At 46.7% G+C, this 17990-nt stretch overlaps 1 protein-coding gene across 8 annotated transcripts in view; it reads right to left on the bottom strand.

The window, feature by feature from the left end:
• Positions 1-17990, bottom strand: part of LOC124033871 (zinc finger protein 536-like) — a 203735-nt gene that overhangs the window by 110776 nt on the left and 74969 nt on the right. For all 8 annotated transcript variants that reach the window (XM_046346255.1, XM_046346247.1, XM_046346248.1 and 5 more), the window contains one exon: positions 1925-4179. In XM_046346255.1, coding sequence (XP_046202211.1) covers positions 1925-4178 — 2254 coding nt within the window. In that variant the 5' untranslated portion in view covers position 4179. The remainder of the gene's footprint in view (positions 1-1924; positions 4180-17990) is intronic.

Genomic DNA, 17990 nt, shown 5'->3' with positions numbered 1-17990 from the left:
TGTAACAATGTAAGCCCCGCCCGCACAGACAACGCCCCCCCCAGCCCACCCAGGTGGGGGGGCCCTCAAGGTCAACTTTAAGGTCCGTTAGAGCCAGCAGGAGGGAGCTGGCACGATGCCCGCATCCCCCTGTACGGTGGAAAAACACAGGCGTTTGAGCTGGCGATCACACTCCATCACAGCACTCAGAGAGGGACAGAGGAGGAGGCAGGGCAGGAGACACTGATAGACGAGGTAGGACTACAGAGAGAGAGTGAGATAGAGTGAGAGAGAGAGTGTTGAAGAGGGCAAGAGAGAAAGAGAGATAGTGTCTGTGCATGTCTGCATGTGTGCGTGTGCGTGCGTGCATGTGCGTGTGCGTGTGTGTGTGATATTCAACTTGTTTTTTTATGTAGCATGAATACCCAAAATATCTCAGTTGATGTAGGTTTTATTGTAAATATAATTTCAATTGGCAATATTTGTAAGAACATGATCTTGAACATGATTTTTCAAGTTTTTGATGACGTGGAAGTTCTTCACATCACACATATGTAAATACTTATAAAGTTAGCTAAATGCCTTGAGCTACATTTCTCAGATTCAAAGTACTTGAGAACCATAAGAAAAAGAAATTAAACTTCCTGCATTAAAATTCAGAAGATAATGACTTCCACAACATAACCCCCCCCCCACCCTGTTGAAAAGTGCTACGTTTAATAGCCTCTTTAAAGAAAATACATGTTTATCTCACTCTAGTTTTCATTCATTCCTAATTGGGGGGTGTGTGTGTGTGTGTGTGTCTGAGGTGGGGGGGGGGGTTGTCTGTTATTATTTCTTAGATTGAAATAAACATTGCCCATTCCATGTTCAAACCCATCACACTACATTAGGATGATAAGGACTCTATGCTACTGTGAATAAATAAACAATTTTGTCTGTACTGTTGGAATTAAGTTGCTTCGAGCCTTAAGCATAAGCCACTTTTTTTTCAAACGACTTAAAAAGCACATTTCACTCCGCAAATGAGGTTCAATTTCTTTGGACCTGCTTTATATTTACATCTTTAATTAGTGTCTTGTTTATCTTAAACCAACTGATTATCACATAGTCATCGCCTAATTAACGGGCACGCTGCTTAGATGTGGTGTTCCACCCAGGGGAATGAGAAAGTTACCTTTAAAACCTCTCTAATCATTAGGAGCAGCCTCTCTTAATCCTGCTAAACAGACACTGTGTCTGCTTTTGCTTATTTGACTACGGTGGAATCGCTTTCCTTCCCGCGTTAAAGGAGACGTTCGAATCACTCATAATATGTTTGGCCCGTGCTCGTAGTCTTGACTCATTTTACACAGGGACACATGCTAGTCTGTAGGGAGCGTCTTCTTCACCCTACCGTGTCTGTGTTCTATGTGCCAGTGTGAAGGACACAAGTCACAGCTCCGTCGTGGGAGTTGAGCATCTCAATTTGATTGTTTTGTGTGAGTGTGCGAGTGTGTTTAGACAGGCCTCATCTCTCCAGTAAAAACAGTGCGCAGAAAGTATCCTATAGAAGCAGGCTCTGCGAGGGTGTTTGATGGGTATTCGAACAGAGGCGTTAAGTATCCCAGTTATGCACGGAATGTGCCGCTCGGAGTTGTGGTGGGCTTTTTTTCGGCTTTTGAACAAGCAGTTTTGATCAGACCTCCCCCTCTCTCTCTCCAGTCCGAGTGGACTCCTTAGGGTCCAGTGTTGTGTAGAAGGGATGTCAAAGTAAATGTTTATCAGAGATCTTGTGCCAGCCATCAGCACTCATCTTTGTGTAAGGACTTATTCTCTTTGGACACAATGGTCTCCCCCTTACGTGTCCTCCCCATATGAATAATGAAGAATAAGTCCTGATAGTGAGGATAATGGGACTATGGGATTGACCGTTATTCAGGGTATAGTAATGACTTAGTCTTACCTGAGGATGGGGAGGAAGGGTGTGGGCTGTCGTCCTGGACACTGCCGGTCTGGGAGTGGCCTCCTCCGGCTCCGCTTTCCTCCGTCACGTTGGAGGATCCAGGGGTGGTGGACCTGCTGATGGACTGGGACTCTGGGTCGCTGGCCGAGCCACGGCGTTCATCCAGTCCTGTGGTGTTGTTCTGCTGCTGGATGGCTTCTTCTATGGGCCGCCGCTCCTTGTTGTGCACCCGAGAGTGGACCACCATCTGGTGATAGGTCCTGAAGACCCGGCCACAGTCAGGACACTCTGTGGGTTTCTCTTTCAGGCTAGTCAGGTGGTTGTACTCAAGGCCGTGGCCCAGGCCCAGGCCATGGCCGCCATGATGTGGCATGAAGTCACGGTGGCTGTCGAAACCCACTCTGTCGTCTTTCAGGGGCATCATGGCTCCACTGCCGGCCTTCGAGCCATGCAGAGCTTCGATGTGCTGCTTCTGCTTGGAGCCATCGTTGGAGCCCATCATAGGGTAGTCATGCTTCTCTTTAGTGAAGGCCATGCCGGCAGCATTGATCCTCTCCTCATGGTGCTGCTCATGGTGCTGCTCCTTGGGCATAAAGGCGCGGTCCATGGCCATGCCTCGTGCCATGATCTGCCAGGCCTGATAGCTATTCAGCGGGTCCATCTCTGCAACTTTGGCAGCCGCCTGGAGGCGTTCCATGCAGCTGGACTTCAGGGGGGGCACCAGGTTCAGACAGCCCAGGAGAGTGCGCTTCTCCCCTTCACCAAGGCCATGGCCCATCCCTGCCATGGGGCCTAGCAGCTTCCCCAGCATCTCCTTCTCCTTCATGGCAATGCCGGCTTTGGCCAGCATCTGGTGTTGCTCACTCAGACCCTGTTTGTCTGGGGATAGGAAGCCTCCCTGCAGGCAGGAGATGTAGCGTGAGTAGAGGTTAGCGTGGGCCTCCTGGGCCATGCTGTTCATGGTGTTGACAGCATTAATGTCCTCTGCTGGGGGCTTGCTCTTGATGGCCAGCTTATTGAGATGGACCTTCATGTGGTTCTTGAGAAACCAGGGCTCCTTGAAGCGACGACCACAGATCTGGCAGACGTGTTCAAATGAGTCCTTGTGTTTGCGCATGTGGCCCTTGAGGAACCAGGCTTGGCTGAAGACCTGGCCACACACCTCACAGCGGAACTCGTTGGCAGGCTTCTCAGTGCCGCCAGCTGCACCCTGTCCTGCAGCTGACTCGGCCGTGATATGGGCTTTTTCCACATGGCTGATCAGGTCCTCCTCCTGCGAGGCAGCAAACTCACACAAGGTGCACTTGTAGGGCTTGTGCAGGATGCGGATGTGACGATCCAGCTCCTCCCGCTTCTTAAACTTGCCCTTGCAGAAGGTGCAGCGGAATCCAGTGGGTGGGTTCAGGGCCTGGTCATCTTGGGTGCTGGCCGGCTTGGGGGAGGACGACGGCTGGGAGAGGGAGTCTGGAGTTCCCAGGCTGGTGGGGGTGAGGAGGCCACAGGCAGAGCCAGGCTGTTGCTGCTGCTGCTGGGTCTGAGGGCCAAGGTGTGGCTGGTGCTGCAGGGGCTGAGCTGGCTGAAGGAGGCTGCTGCTCCTGATCTGCTTGTCCCTCAGGATGGCCCTCTCCTCCAGCTCATGTAGAAGACGGTTCTCCTCACGGACACGGCCGCGTCCCTTACCGAGGTTTCCCAGCTTGTGGGTGCGTAGGTGGATTTTGAGGTTACCCTTCTGTGCTGCTCGATGGTCGCAGTAGGGGCACTTGAAAGGCTTCTCACCTGTATGTGTGCGCATGTGTAGCGACAAGATGCTGTTGAAGCGGAATCGCTTGCCGCACAACGGACAAGGGTACTTCCTGTTCTTGCGGGCATCATCTTCAATGTCGTTCATCTGGGACATGATGCCCAGGTTCTGCCCATTGAGAAACTGCTGCAGGTCCACACGCCCATTCAGGTTGGCCAGGGCACTTGCATCTATGTCTCGGTTGAGCTGGTTAGCGAGCAGTGCCATCTGACTGCTGATTGGTTGACTGGCCAGGGCAGCGTGGCTCTTCTCATCCAATGGGGTGGCAGCTTTCTCCTCAGGGATCTGCTGTCGGCTCTGTAGGTCGGGAAAGGCGTGGCCCAGCTGGGCCGTCAGCTGGTGGAGCTTCTGACTGATAGGGTATCGCCCATTTAGCACTGTGTTGCTCAGATGGTCTCTGTCAGCGTCCGATACTGCTGAAGACACACCAAGGCACAAACTAGAGTCCTCCATCCTGTAAGAGAGAAGGATATCACAACGGTCAACCACAGTCAATCAACCTGATAAGCAATGCATTAAAAAAGAGCTATGGCTCATCCAAAAATCTGAAAACCGGAAAAGAACGAGAGGTATTAGAGTAAATTGTTAGTGCATGATGGATGGAAATAGAGATGTCATTTAGCAGAATGTCTTACAGAAGGAATTAGGGTGAAGTGCCTTGCTCAAGGGCACAAACGCAGATTTTCACCTATTCGGCTCTTAACCACTAGGCTACCTGCCGCCCATATAAATGTAATTTTCTTCTTTTGATTTTCAGTACAGCTTATGTTCTCACACTTGTGGTTGGAAGACTGTAACTTTCAGAACTTTCTCAAACTGTAACACCATTTTGGATGCAATAATTACACAGTAAACACGGCGGGCGCTGCCTAATTATGCTACTTGGGCCCATCCTATCAGAATTCCTCCAATTACACGCCTTAATGAAACGGAGCATTGCTATTGTCATGAAGCTACCGCAATGCTACAATTATGATATTAACAATAGCACTTAAAACCAAGGGGTTACTTCAGTAAACACACGCTCTTATCTCCCGCCTGCGACACTTGTCTAGGCGTAATTCTCCATTAAAGAGGCACATTACATTTGATGTGAATCACTTTTCTCTTGCCTTCTCTTCCCCTCCTCTCATGGCTTCCAATGAGGAGGAAAACAACAGTTGGTGTTATTGAATGGGTTCCCAATGTATCAGAGGCCTCCTAGCCATTAAGAATGGTTTCAACGGCCCAGAGCATACACCGTCAAGCTGAAGGGAATACACAAGCAGAGTCTGTTTTTGTCTTCTTGCTTGCCGGGTTGTTTGTGATGCCCTCCCCTCTCTTAAGAAGGATAATGGTGTGTTCTTCCCTTGTAACTGGCAAGGTCAAGCTTCCGACACAATAAAGTGAGTTCTGCCTTGGTCAACAAAATACTGTATAATATCTCATTAAGCTGATTAGTATGCTGCCTGGTAACAGTGGCAGCGTGCTATAACACATGATTATAATCATTTAAAAAAATCCTTTCAGGACTAAGCACTAGCATGACATGAGTTCACTTTTAGTGGACTGAGATCAGTTTGTGTCCAGACTCCTGTGGATTCAGGGACACCCCCAACCTAAACACACACAGACACATACGCATGCACACGCACGCACGCACGCACGCACGCACGCACGCACACACACACACACACACACACACACACACACACACACACACACACACACACACACACACACACACACACACACACACACACACACACACACACACACACACACACTTCACAGGGCTCTCTCGCTTTTAAGATTTCTCTCTCTCTTTCTCTAGCTTATAGTTATCTCTCTCGGCTTCTAACTAGCGCTAACCCAGACACCCACCAACTGGCAAGGCTAGACAGAACAACATAAAAAAAATGAAAAAGCTTTGAATCAAACCGTTACACATGTACAGTACACACATGATACAGAGGATGTGGGAGTGAAGCACATTGCTGACGCACCCTGGAAGACTGACACACCCTGGAAGACTGACGCACCCTGGAAGACTGACGCACCCTGGAAGACTGACGCACCCTGGAAGACTGACGCACCCTGGAAGACTGACGCACCCTGGAAAACTGACGCACCCTGGAAGACTGTCGCACCCTGGAAGACTGACGCACCCTGGAAGACTGTCACACCCTGGAAGACTGATGCACCCTGGAAGACTGACGCACCCTGGAAGAACCTGGAAGACTGACACACCCTAGAAGATCCTGGAAGACTGATGCACCCTGGAAGACTGACGCACCCTGGAAGACTGTCTCACCCTGGAAGACTGATGCATCCTGGAAGACTGTCGCACCCTGGAAGACAGATGCACCCTGGAAGACTGACGCACCCTGGAAGACTGTCACACCCTGGAAGACTGATGCATCCTGGAAGACTGACGCACCCTGGAAGACTGACGCACCCTGGAAGACTGACGCACCCTGGAAGAACCTGGAAGACTGACGCACCCTGGAAGACTGATGCATCCTGGAAGACTGACGCACCCTGGAAGACTGATGCATCCTGGAAGACTGTCACACCCTGGAAGACTGACGCACCCTGGAAGACTGACGCACCCTGGAAGAACCTGGAAGACTGACGCACCCTAGAAGATCCTGGAAGACTGACGCACCCTGGAAGACTGACGCACCCTGGAAGACTGTCTCACCCTGGAAGACTGATGCATCCTGGAAGACTGTCGCACCCTGGAAGACTGATGCACCCTGGAAGACTGTCGCACCCTGGAAGACTGTCACACCCTGGAAGATTGATGCACCCTGGAAGACTGTCGCACCCTGGAAGACTGACGCACCCTGGAAGACTGACGCACCCTGGAAGACTGACGCACCCTGGAAGACTGATGCATCCTGGAAGACTGACGCACCCTGGAAGACTGACGCACCCTGGAAGACTGACGCACCCTGGAAGACTGACGCACCCTGGAAGACTGACACATTCTGGAAGACTGACGCACCCTGGAAGACTGACGCACCCTGGAAGACTTAGGCCTGGCTGTTCTTTAGCCAACCGTTCTTCCAACACTGTTGCTTGTTGTTGACTCTTATCTCTAAAATATGAACAAGATCTGTGGGCTGCTTATGAATACTTTCTTCTTCTCTACAACGTGACTGCAATCATTGTCTAGTAATAAAGGAGAAGGCCATCAAATGAACCCTTGAAGGATATAATGGATATATTATGTAGCCTATGTGATGACTGGGCATGCCTCATGTATGCAAAGCCTACTTACATTGACGAGGTCACGAACGACTGTATGAGCTTATTATCATGTAACTGAGACACAAATATATTATCCCACACTACTGCAAATACCATTCCGAAAACGTCTTTGTAATACTGCAATAATATTACACTGATATGAGTATATTTTCTAAATACAATGTTGGGAGAATACACAGGTCGATGAAACCAGTTTCTGGATAACTTTCTCATCCTGAACTCGTAGGAAGGATTGTCCATTGCCAGACAAAATAAAGTGACTCTTAAACGTGCCACCCACAATCCTTTGTAAACTCTGCCAATATCAGACGGAACCCTTTCTGAAACTGCCCTGCATGCACGCTGCCTTTTGCCTTAGACATCTATGATTCGAACAAGACTGATGAGCTGTTGCTCATTTATAGAGATAGCAGCTTGCCCTTTTCTTCAATTTGATTTCCGGCTTTATCTTTAACATATGACAAAGGCAGATAGACAATGGAATAATGTGAAATGAACTGACAAATCCAGTTTTTTTTTTTTACGTATCCTTGCTGACAAGCGTATGCAAATGAACTCCATTAATATGCTTCCCTTGCTCCCAAGTCATTTTATATTTTTTTCTTGATTAAAAAGGACATTTCTTATGTGACACCCCCCCACCCCCCTCCCCATCCTATCAACACACAAGCAACATACACAAACACAGACGCACATTCACACACGCACGCACGCGCACACACACATACATTGCTTTTGACAATAATTCAATATCAGAGTGCCCTCTATAAGTAACAATGCAGGTGGCTCTTAGAACAACAACACAATGAGTGTTCCCGTGTAATCATGACAGTCTTATTTCATTCATTTGGAACTCCGTTTCTGGACAAAGCAAAATCGTTGACGTACACACTTAGAGGAAGTTATACCGGCTGTTACCCAGTAAGTACCAGTAATCCAACGTTTCCTTCTCTTGTGCACAAGTACGCCATTCAAGTCTGTGTGGTTCGCATTATAAACTCACAGGGTCACAAGTCGTAACTTCTTACCGTCATAGATAGCATTTACAAGTATCTGCCGAGTAACTGTGCGCCTGTATGCTTGACCTTGACATGTCTGCCATCCAAACAGCAGACTGTAGCAATGTCTACGCTGGCTCTAAGCCGAAACAGATCTAACGTTTGTCCGGTGTCTACAACAATGCTCTTTCATTAACGATAAGGCTCAAATGACGCCTGCAAAGCCACCAGACTTCGTTTTGCACTTTCTCACAGAGGTGCAGTGGTGCTCTACTTTACAGTTTGTGGTTAATATTTACCGTTTTAAGTAAAGCGGCACAAAACCAGATTTCTCTTCTTCTTCTTTTTTTGTTTCCTGAGCAAATTGCTCTGCAACCCACAGCTTAATTACGGACGGGATCTTTAACACAATGGAAGTGTATTTCTGTCCGATTATATTTGTGCTCGGTACGTGTCATTATCGAAGCAACAAGCATCACAAAGGTGCGAGGGCAAATGTGCCCTGATCCTATAAAGTACATGCAAAGTTGAAGGAAACAGAAGACACTTGCCCAGTGAGCATTACAAATGATGTATACACTGAACGCCACAGACATTTGCATATTCTAAGGCTTAAACACATACTGCCAAACATGCTCTTGTGAAGGTACTGATTGAACCCCAAATCATTTAGTAAAAACATCGTAATACAAAAACCAAAAAACACTGTATAGCCTCAAAACATGTTTTAAACTATACTTTTGATATTGTAGCGCTGTGTATGAATTTGAAAGTGGTTACATTTCTCCAGGTCCATCCCTCAGCCTTTTGGTGGCCACTTTATTATTGTTTTTTTATTTTTTCTTTATTTAACCAGTCAAGTCAGTTAAGAACACATTCTTATTTTCAATGACGGCTTGGGAACAGTGCCTGTTCAGGGGCAGAACGACAGATTTGAACCTTGTCAGGTCGGGGGTTTGAACTCGCAACCTTCTGGTTACTAGTCCAACGCTCTAACCACTAGGCTACCCTGCCGCCCCAGGTTCATAAGGAGACATTATGAATGGAAAAGCCATTAGTAAGACATTACTTTGTTATTTTGTATTGACAAGAATCCATTAACTAATTACAATGCAATACCTCATTAGTTATCATGAAGGTCATTGCTTTTAAATAATCAATCATTATTCACAAAGTAACGGAATTCCATCATATTTGCACCAAATCATTCATGAATTTAGAGGGGGGAAACATTTCTGATGGAAAATGTGTGCGTTCGCCATATGTTACATATTCTGAGGAATGCATATTTACAAAATATTGAAGGAAAGCAGACACCAACACACAAAGTAGAGATAGCCTGGACCATTTTAAGCATGGCAGTAAATTGAAACTAATAGGATTTCTTCCTCGTGCATGTTTAGTCTATTGCAGGTGGTCTTCGGGACGCTTCTCATTAACCCAATGAAAAAGTGAGATGTTTTTCTTCCTCTCCATGCTCTTTGACTGAACTGGATCATTACATGCTGTAATGAGGCGAAAACAGAACGGTTCCTAGCACAACAAGTGAAATAAAGTAGAATAAACCCAGTCCTTTTCTTCCAACATACCTAGACTCCACACATGAAACTACGCTAACATAGGAGTTCAGAACCAAGATTCGAGCTTCATAACGGAGCACGAATGAAGTAAACCAATATATCAGAACAACAATTCTATACAAGAACTGGAGCTCTATACAATGGTGACAAATATGAATCGACCTTGCTGGGCCTTTCCTTTCTGCTCTGTAGTTCCACACAAAATGTCATTGAGGTCTCTTAAGAGGACTTGTCAACAGGTAGTTCGGCTTTCAGCTCATCTCCACAGATCACTATGAGGCCCCCTCCGTTGAAAGGAAAAATAGAAAGAGAAGAGAGAAAGAAAAATGCCTGTCTTTTTATCCCCTGCGTCTGACAGGCTTTCGCGATGCCAAGAAGGAAGATCAACGGGAGACAAGCGAATTCCCACAGTTCATTGTCCTGGTCAGCCGCATCATCATCTGGAGACGGGCCAAAAGCTCAAAGCTTCCTTTTATGCTAACCATTCCTGGTATTATTTTGATGACCAGCAGGTGTGTGTGTGTGTGTATGTGTGTGTGTGTGAGAGTGTGTGTGTGCCTTTTTCACGTCTATATCTTGCAATAGTGGTCACAGCGGTGTGGAAAGACTCCTGCCAGTAGATTGTATGCATTGTGACGAGTGGGGGATTAATTGGCTCGAACATTTGTTAACCAGACTGTGTTTCACAATAAGAAGGGGGATGGATGAGAAAGATGACAGAGAGGACAAACAAGCGCACAAAAAGAGATGAAAAAGGGAATGATTTTAGATAATGGGAAAGAATTTCCAACATATCAATTATTGTCCGTATTCTGTCTTGTGCAGTTTTCCCCCTCCTACCCTCTCCCTCGTGACACAGCCCTCTGTCGGGGAAACGGGGCCACGTCCTCATGGCAGGCTACAGTAGTCACGGTCGAATCGCTGATCACGCATGGTTACTCTACAGCAGAGAAAGGCCACTGAACAATGACCACAGTGTAGCTGTCCGTGTAGGGTTGATCATGGCTTACATTATTCCCCTGGGCTTGCCTGCCTGCATTTGAATACTACATACTGGAGAATGAATACAATGACACATCGCTAGCAAGGCATCGCTGACACTGTTTCTTAAAGGCAGACATGCTAACAGTACAATCAACCCAGCAATTGTTTTCACTCTACAGTGGGAAATGAGAAGGGCAGCCCGGTAGTGCTGAGTGAGTCACCCATCATCACACTCTCACAGGCATTAGAACGGCTATAATGTTGGCAAAAGAAAGCCATATCTGCCTAGCACCAGTTGACAAAGTCAACCGGGCCACGTTTTCTTCCCTTTCAGGATCCCCCCCCCCCAAACTCTAAATGTCAATATTACCTGAAATACAGTAAGTGAATATCAGAAATAATTGCTGTTTTCTACTCCTCATGCTGGTTCTGTTCTTAGGAAGTTTTGCATAATGGCTGAACAGGGGCTGTTGTTGTGACAGGTGCTGAAATCAAACTGGGAGGCGACGGAGACAAGGTTCAATTTAGTTTGTGAATCCTTTAATTGTTGCATAGCTAATAAAAAAAAGATCCCTTTACACTCCTGACTATTTTCCGACGCTTGTATGCATACGTGGGGAGGTGAATTGTGCCTCGAAGCCAAGTGATGCTGCCTTTGTGAAGGGAAGGGAGGAGAGGGGTTGGGTGCTACTTCAACGTACTTACCATCTCCTCACGACTGTAGTTTGGAGTTTTCACCAAACAAATGTATGGCTAATTAGAGACACTCATTATGGAAAGCAAGTCAAGTAATTATTTTACATCATGCCGCCGTTAATTGAACGACTCTTCAATGTCTTTGAAAAATATATATTCTTCTCTCCCGTTTTCTCTGTGAGAAGATAAGGGGAGACTATAAACAGGTAGGGGAGCCATATGCTCTTGAATGAAAAAGTACTTCCGTCCAGGCAATTGGGCTTTTTAAATATTGAACCACTTCATGTCTTTTTAACATGACAATGTTGAATCTCCTTTATTCCATCACTTTGATAAACTCGCTCAAGCTAATCTGGAGAGACTTCATGTGAAGAAAACTTTCAATTCTTGCAGGCACTCTGTCAAGGCAGGCCGTTATGCAACTGTACTCGGCGTGTCCATAGAGCAGTTTTTTAAAAGCAGCACACATCCTGTTTAAGAAAGCAACTCATCTTATCAAAGCCATCAGGAAGTGAGACTTGACTGCAAATGCTCTCGATTCTTTGCATACGTTACAATATCTGTATTTTCTTTGCAGCTATTGTTTGCAGCTGTGAGTAGCTCTGAGAATAATTCATCATTTTCTCTCTCCCTCTCGTGTGACCCAAAGTCAGATCCTGTCTTAATGTGGCTTAATAAGAAAGGAAAGAAAGACAGAGAGGAAGAGAGGGAGATTCAGAGAGCAGGGCACATTATCTGCATTAAAGTGTATTTATTATAGACTAATTGTGGCAGAGGAAGTGCGTTAGGAGGGTGTGCTCTCAGGAGGGAGGGTGGGGAGCATTCGGGACATCAGGGAACATGTTTATTTATCTCACCTTATCTGAAACAGTGGGGCTACTTCTCTTAGGATCAGAGACAAAAAGTGAGAGAGGAAGGGGGAGAGGGAAAGAGGGGGAGAGGGGAAGAGAGAGCGAGTGTAACCATTTTGCGGGCCAGACAGAAGTGTTTGCCTACATGCCAACGCTTCACTAAGACAAGACTCTGATTAGCGGAATAAGGCAAAGTTGGTCAAACTTCAAAACAGGCCTCTCTCTGAACTCCACTACAAAAACCTCTCCTCATCCTGTTCTCCTCTGTGAAACACCCAACCCAGGACAGCAGCCTCCTTTTGGTGAGGTTGCTAAAGGTAATAGCTTTTACTGCAAAGCAAATTTAGAAGACACATTTCTACAGTAAATCTGAGGTTAAAGGACAGTATACAATGCCAAAACTGTTTTATGTTTCATTCTACTGAGGTAAATAAGAGATGTGTGTATTGAAGGACCAGCCCTGGATTCCAAATGTCTCTCCACACTCCTCTCTCTCTCTGACCTGTCTGCATTTTATCACTTCTCCCTGCCCTTTCTGACCTTCAACATGATCACTGATTCACCATCTCTCACAACCAGCCGCTAAAACTCAGTTCAGCAGAGAACAAGTGTCTGTGTGTGTGTATTTGTGTGTGTGCATGTGTGTGTGTGTGTGTATGTGTGTGTGTATGTGTGTGCACGTGTGTGTGTGTGTGTGTGTTCATGAAAGCAATGATGTTTAATGAAAAATGACCTCTCTGTATAGTGCATTCAATGCTTCCCTCCCTGGAGATATCTCGCTCTTGAAGCAACACAAGGCCTCTTCTTTAATTGTCCCGGTGTAGTGCCGTGTGGCTGGTGATCAGTGATATTACTCACATTCTCTGTTTTCCTGAACCCTCGTCATCGCTAACCCCCACCACCATGATGCTAATATGTTGTTTATGTTACCATGGCTGCAGATTGTACATATTCTATTCAAGAGGCATCTCTGCATGAGCAATGCATCATGGGTCGTAACCTCTCTGTATTACAGTGCCTTGCAAAAGTATTCATCCCCTTGGCATTTTTCCTATTTTGTTGCATTACAACCTGTAACTTAAATGGATTTTTATTTGGATTTCATGTAATGGATCTACATAAAATAGTCCAAATTAGTGAAGTGAAATTTAAAAAATTATTGTTTAAAAAATAAAAAATATTTTTTTTAAACGTAAGTGGTGCATGCATATGTATTCACCCCCTTCAGAAGTCACATACGTAGTTAAATAAAGTCCACCTGTGTGCAATCTAACTGTCACATGATCTCAGTATATATACTGTACACCTGTTCTGAAAGGCCCCAGAGTCTGCAACACCACCAAGTAAGCGGTACCATGAAAACCAAGGAGCTCTCCAAACAGGTCAGGGTCAAAGTTGTGGAGAAGTACAGATCAGGGTTGGGTTATAAAAAAATATCAGAAACTTTGAACATCCCACGGAGCACCATTAAATCCATTTTTTTTTTTTATGTAAAGAATATAGCACCACAACAAACCTGCCAAGAGAGGGCCGCCCACCAAAACTCATGGACCAGGCAAGGAGGGCATTAATCAGAGAAGCAACAAAGAGACCAAAGATAACCCTGAAGGAGCTGCAAAGCTCCACAGTGGAGATTGGAGTGTCTGTCCATATGACCACTTTAAGCCGTACACTCCACAGAGCTGGGCTTTACGGAAGAGTGGCCAGAAAAAAAGCAATTGCTTAATGAAAAAAATAAGCAAACACGTTGGCTCTACAATGTATTGACTTTTTTTTTTGGGGGGGGTTGGGGGGGGTTGAATAGTTATGCACGCTCATGTTTTCTGTTATTTTTGTCTCATTTCCTCTTTGTTTCACAATAAAAAATATGTTTCATCTTCAAAGTGGTAGGCATGTTGTGTAAATCAAATGATACAAACGTCATTGTAATTCCAGGGTGTAAGGCAGCAAAATAGGAAAAATGCCAAGGGGGTGAATACTTTCGCAGGCCACTGTGTTCCTGGTCACTACGTAGCAGCAATGAACTCTAGGGGTGCATTTTGCCCTTTCAACACATTGAAAGACATTGTCAGATTTACAAATCAAAATGATCTTAAAAGCCATATAAATGGGCATCCATGTTTGGGTGAAAGAATTTCAAATAAAAATCTAATTGTATCGCATCTCTTCCATGATGAGGCTAGGATGTATTTGTGGTGAATAAGCATTTAAGGATGGCCCTGTGACATATAGCTTTGCCTAGAAAGTCACCAGCAACATGGGGGCACCTGCCATGTTTAGCTTGCCTGCCTGTTGCACCCCACCCCTCCACCTGTCCCCTCGGCCTTTAGATAATACCCATGTCCTACAGCTGTGATCTCTTGTCGGGGGCCGGTGACAGCAGGGCTCACAACACGGACGGCGCTCTGCTATCACCGCTAAACTGCCTGTCTGAGCCACTTGACGGAGCTCTGGAGAGGCTGCATCATCTTGACGCCCTGAAATCAGCTCCCATCTTCCACTCGGCAGCTCACCCCTCACCCCCATACACACATTGCCCTTCCCCTCTGCCCTCCGTCATCTCAGGGCCCTGACTCTTATTTATGTGCCCCACCTCCTCTACATCCCTCCATCCCTCCCTCTCTCTCTCCATATTTTCTCCCTCCTGCATCTGATTAAGTTAACAATGTGCCGTTATTTGCATGCTGATTTTGCCGGTCCCTCTCCTCAATTCTCTCACAAACACAGGGGCTGGATCACAGTAATGTGATAGCACAGCAGCCAGCCAACGCAATCTCCTGCAAAACCAGGTGTGTGCAATCCACATCCCTCTTAATTCCTGCCCCCATCAAATTCTCCCCCCCCACCCCCCCCCCCCATCCCTGTAGTGTTTATAAGGTTGTATTATAATCAAATCTGGAGCAAGAAAGCCTGTCTATTTTTATTAATTATAGACCGGCGCTGATGTGAATGTATTCCCGAAAGCATCTTCAAAATAGGTCGGCATACAGTTTCCTATTCTTATCCCATTTAAATGTCAACATGGTGCAAAGCCCTACAAATTAGTTCAGGCAGACTTCAACCCCCATTTAACATTTGAAGCTCCGCTCTGTAAGCTCAAAGTGTGATTTAACGCAGTTTACACATATAAGGAGCTAGTGGTTTGTCTTTCAAACTTCTCATTTCAATACAGATATTACTGCCAAGCCGTCTGAGAAAATGCTGGGGAGGGAAAAAGGGGGGTGGGGGGGGGTGGAATTATATAAAGCAAGAAGAAACAATGCATTAGCTTTCATGAATAATAGATCCTCCATCAGTCCGTGCGAGATGTACGTTTTTAGCATCGCCGCATAAATCCTCGGCCGAAATGAATAAATCAAAATGGGGGACTTTCCTTGAACACCTACCCAAAGATGTCGCTAGTAAACCACGATAACATATAACACCCCCGGGTTTATATGCAAGCAGGACACAGTCCCCATAGAGTGACAGGAAACAATGCAAAGGAGATCTGTTGTTCAGGTTACTGGTTGTTGAGCATACCAAACTGAGATCAGACATCTAATACACTGGACCTATTGATACAACCTACACGAGGAAACACGTACCACCACGAACGTCTCCGCAACGAAACAATCACATTATTCTCCGAAATGCAATCGGAGATGGACATGTTCTATGGAAAATCAAATTTGATTTGGAGCGTGATGGGGATTAGCAAATACCATTGAATACACACAACGAGCGGGCTACTTCCAATGAGATCCACTGGCCAGACATGGCCTTCATTGGCTCACCCCGGCAGATAGGGTAAAAAGGCAGATGAAACGCCTCATACCCTGGGGAAGTGTCTCACATGTCAAGCTGTTTCACGCCACTGAAACGTGGGCTAAACTACAGGCCCGTGGGCCACCCTAGGTCTAGTCAGCCCTGAAGGAGGCCTTGCATTGTGGGGGGTGGGGGGGGGTAGGATCGAGGATGTGCCCCATACGCTTCATTACACCTCGACCCCACTGGCCATATCTAAGGCATTCACCAACTGCATCAATACCCAGCACAACCACTTCATGCAGGCAATGCAAACCAAGGTCCTCAAGTCCAGCCACAGTTTTTTAGTGCACAACCTCAATCTAGTCTAGTCCATTTAGAGTCTTTTGACCAATAGCATCCAATGTCCCCAGCTCGCACTTGCCTCAGCTCTAGTTTTTTTGTCTTTTTTTCTTCATACGGCTCATCGCAAAGTGTTCTATGGGTGTGCCTACTACGAGCAGGCTGAAACGTCAAAGCGCTATACATCTTTTAATGCACAGAGCGGCCCTCAGGGGTTTAATTGACTACCGTGTAAAGTGAGTGTGAGGCCGGCGAAAGAGCAACATGAAGACGAATATGTTTCATTAACAAGACAAAACAGAGCCCAATTGCTCCCATCGAATTGGCAGGGAGTGATTCCCCAAAAGTTAAAACACATTTGTCCAAGGAGCAAGTGAACTTTCTGTGGCATCCATTCAAAATGGAAAAGGGATTAGGCTTCCAAGTGTGTGAGAGTGAGTATGTCAGTGTGAGGGCGTGTCAGTGCCAGGCAGTGTGTGTAACGGAGAGCATATGCCACTTAGTAAAGCATTGTCTCAATGTATATGCTTATGCTGCTTGTTAGTTCAGACCTGTTCAGACTACGAGGACGGTCTCCACGCCGTGCTCCCGTGCTCCCTGTTCAGTGTCTGTCTACACTAAGTAGTACAGTAGGATCCCTCCTGTTCTCTGGGCGTCAGCTGCTCCTCTTGCTCGACGCGCGTGATAGCCCGACTCGCCGAGCCAAACGCGCGGCGTTGTTCTACGACTGCCTGGTCGACTTCAAATATTCATCAAACAGAAAGAAAAGAGAGCCTCTTCTATCCCGCGGTAGTAATTTACCAATTATTTGGAGTACCTGCTGACAGGTACGTGTCACAGTCGGCTACATTCCCCCCCGTGCCACTCCTACCCGACGCCCTGCCTTTCCCCTGCTGCGGAGAGAGCCGCGGCGCTTCAGGCACACTACGAGACCAGACGAAGAGGAGGAGGAGGAGGAGAGTTTGACTGCAGCTCCGATGCTTTGATTTGGGAAACGGTTAAGAGGGACGGAAGGTCGAAACTTGACGTCCTCCAAACACGCAGCCCCAGTCCCTCTCGGGGCGGTTCGACTACTTTCTAAAGGAGTCCGGGAAGACAAGGCCTCTCTTTCCAAAACTCAACCAGCGGAAAAAAACTAACAGACACGACGAATGCAAAACACACAATAAATGGCTCATTAAAGAGAGTAGACGACTACACAAACAAAGCAGCCTTCACTGGCTGTCAGCGACGTTCTCTGTGATGAGGAGCACAGTGGTGGGGCAAGAAGAAACTCTCTGGAACTGTGGCAAACCACTGCCAAAGACGCTGCGTCGGATCTCTTTGCCTGCCTGCATTATGTCTCTATTTGTCTTGGTGACACATCTAATGTGGATGATAGGCATTGTGAAAATTACGACTTGGTAGCTCGGGCTCAGTGAACAAGTCCATCTCTTTCCTTCAGTGGAGGACCCCAGAGCTGAAGGGGATGTAATTCAATTAGGCGTGTGTGTGTGTGTGTATAAAGATGCGCTCCCTGAGCATTATGGGAGTTTGGAGGAGCTGGGGGTCCGCACGGAGCCATCAATCGGTGTTGGAAGTTCAGGCCACCGTGGGCCAGGCGTCCGGGCAGGCGAGCCACTGGAGAGGGACGAGAGGAGAGCGCTGCCTCTCTATCTCACACTGTGCCCTGAATAAATGAACATCTCTCCAGTGTGTGTCGCGTCGAGGAGGTACTTCAAAAAAGAACTGCCATCGCTCACTCACTGAACGAACGTAAAGACCTTCTCCTCTGCCTTTTGTTGAGAAATCAAACTGTACACAACTGGATGG

This window comes from Oncorhynchus gorbuscha, linkage group LG04 (assembly GCF_021184085.1).
Source record: "Oncorhynchus gorbuscha isolate QuinsamMale2020 ecotype Even-year linkage group LG04, OgorEven_v1.0, whole genome shotgun sequence".
Taxonomy (NCBI): domain Eukaryota; kingdom Metazoa; phylum Chordata; class Actinopteri; order Salmoniformes; family Salmonidae; genus Oncorhynchus; species Oncorhynchus gorbuscha.
The sequence above is the reverse complement of the archived record's forward strand: the minus strand, read 5'-3'. Positions and strand labels throughout refer to the sequence as shown.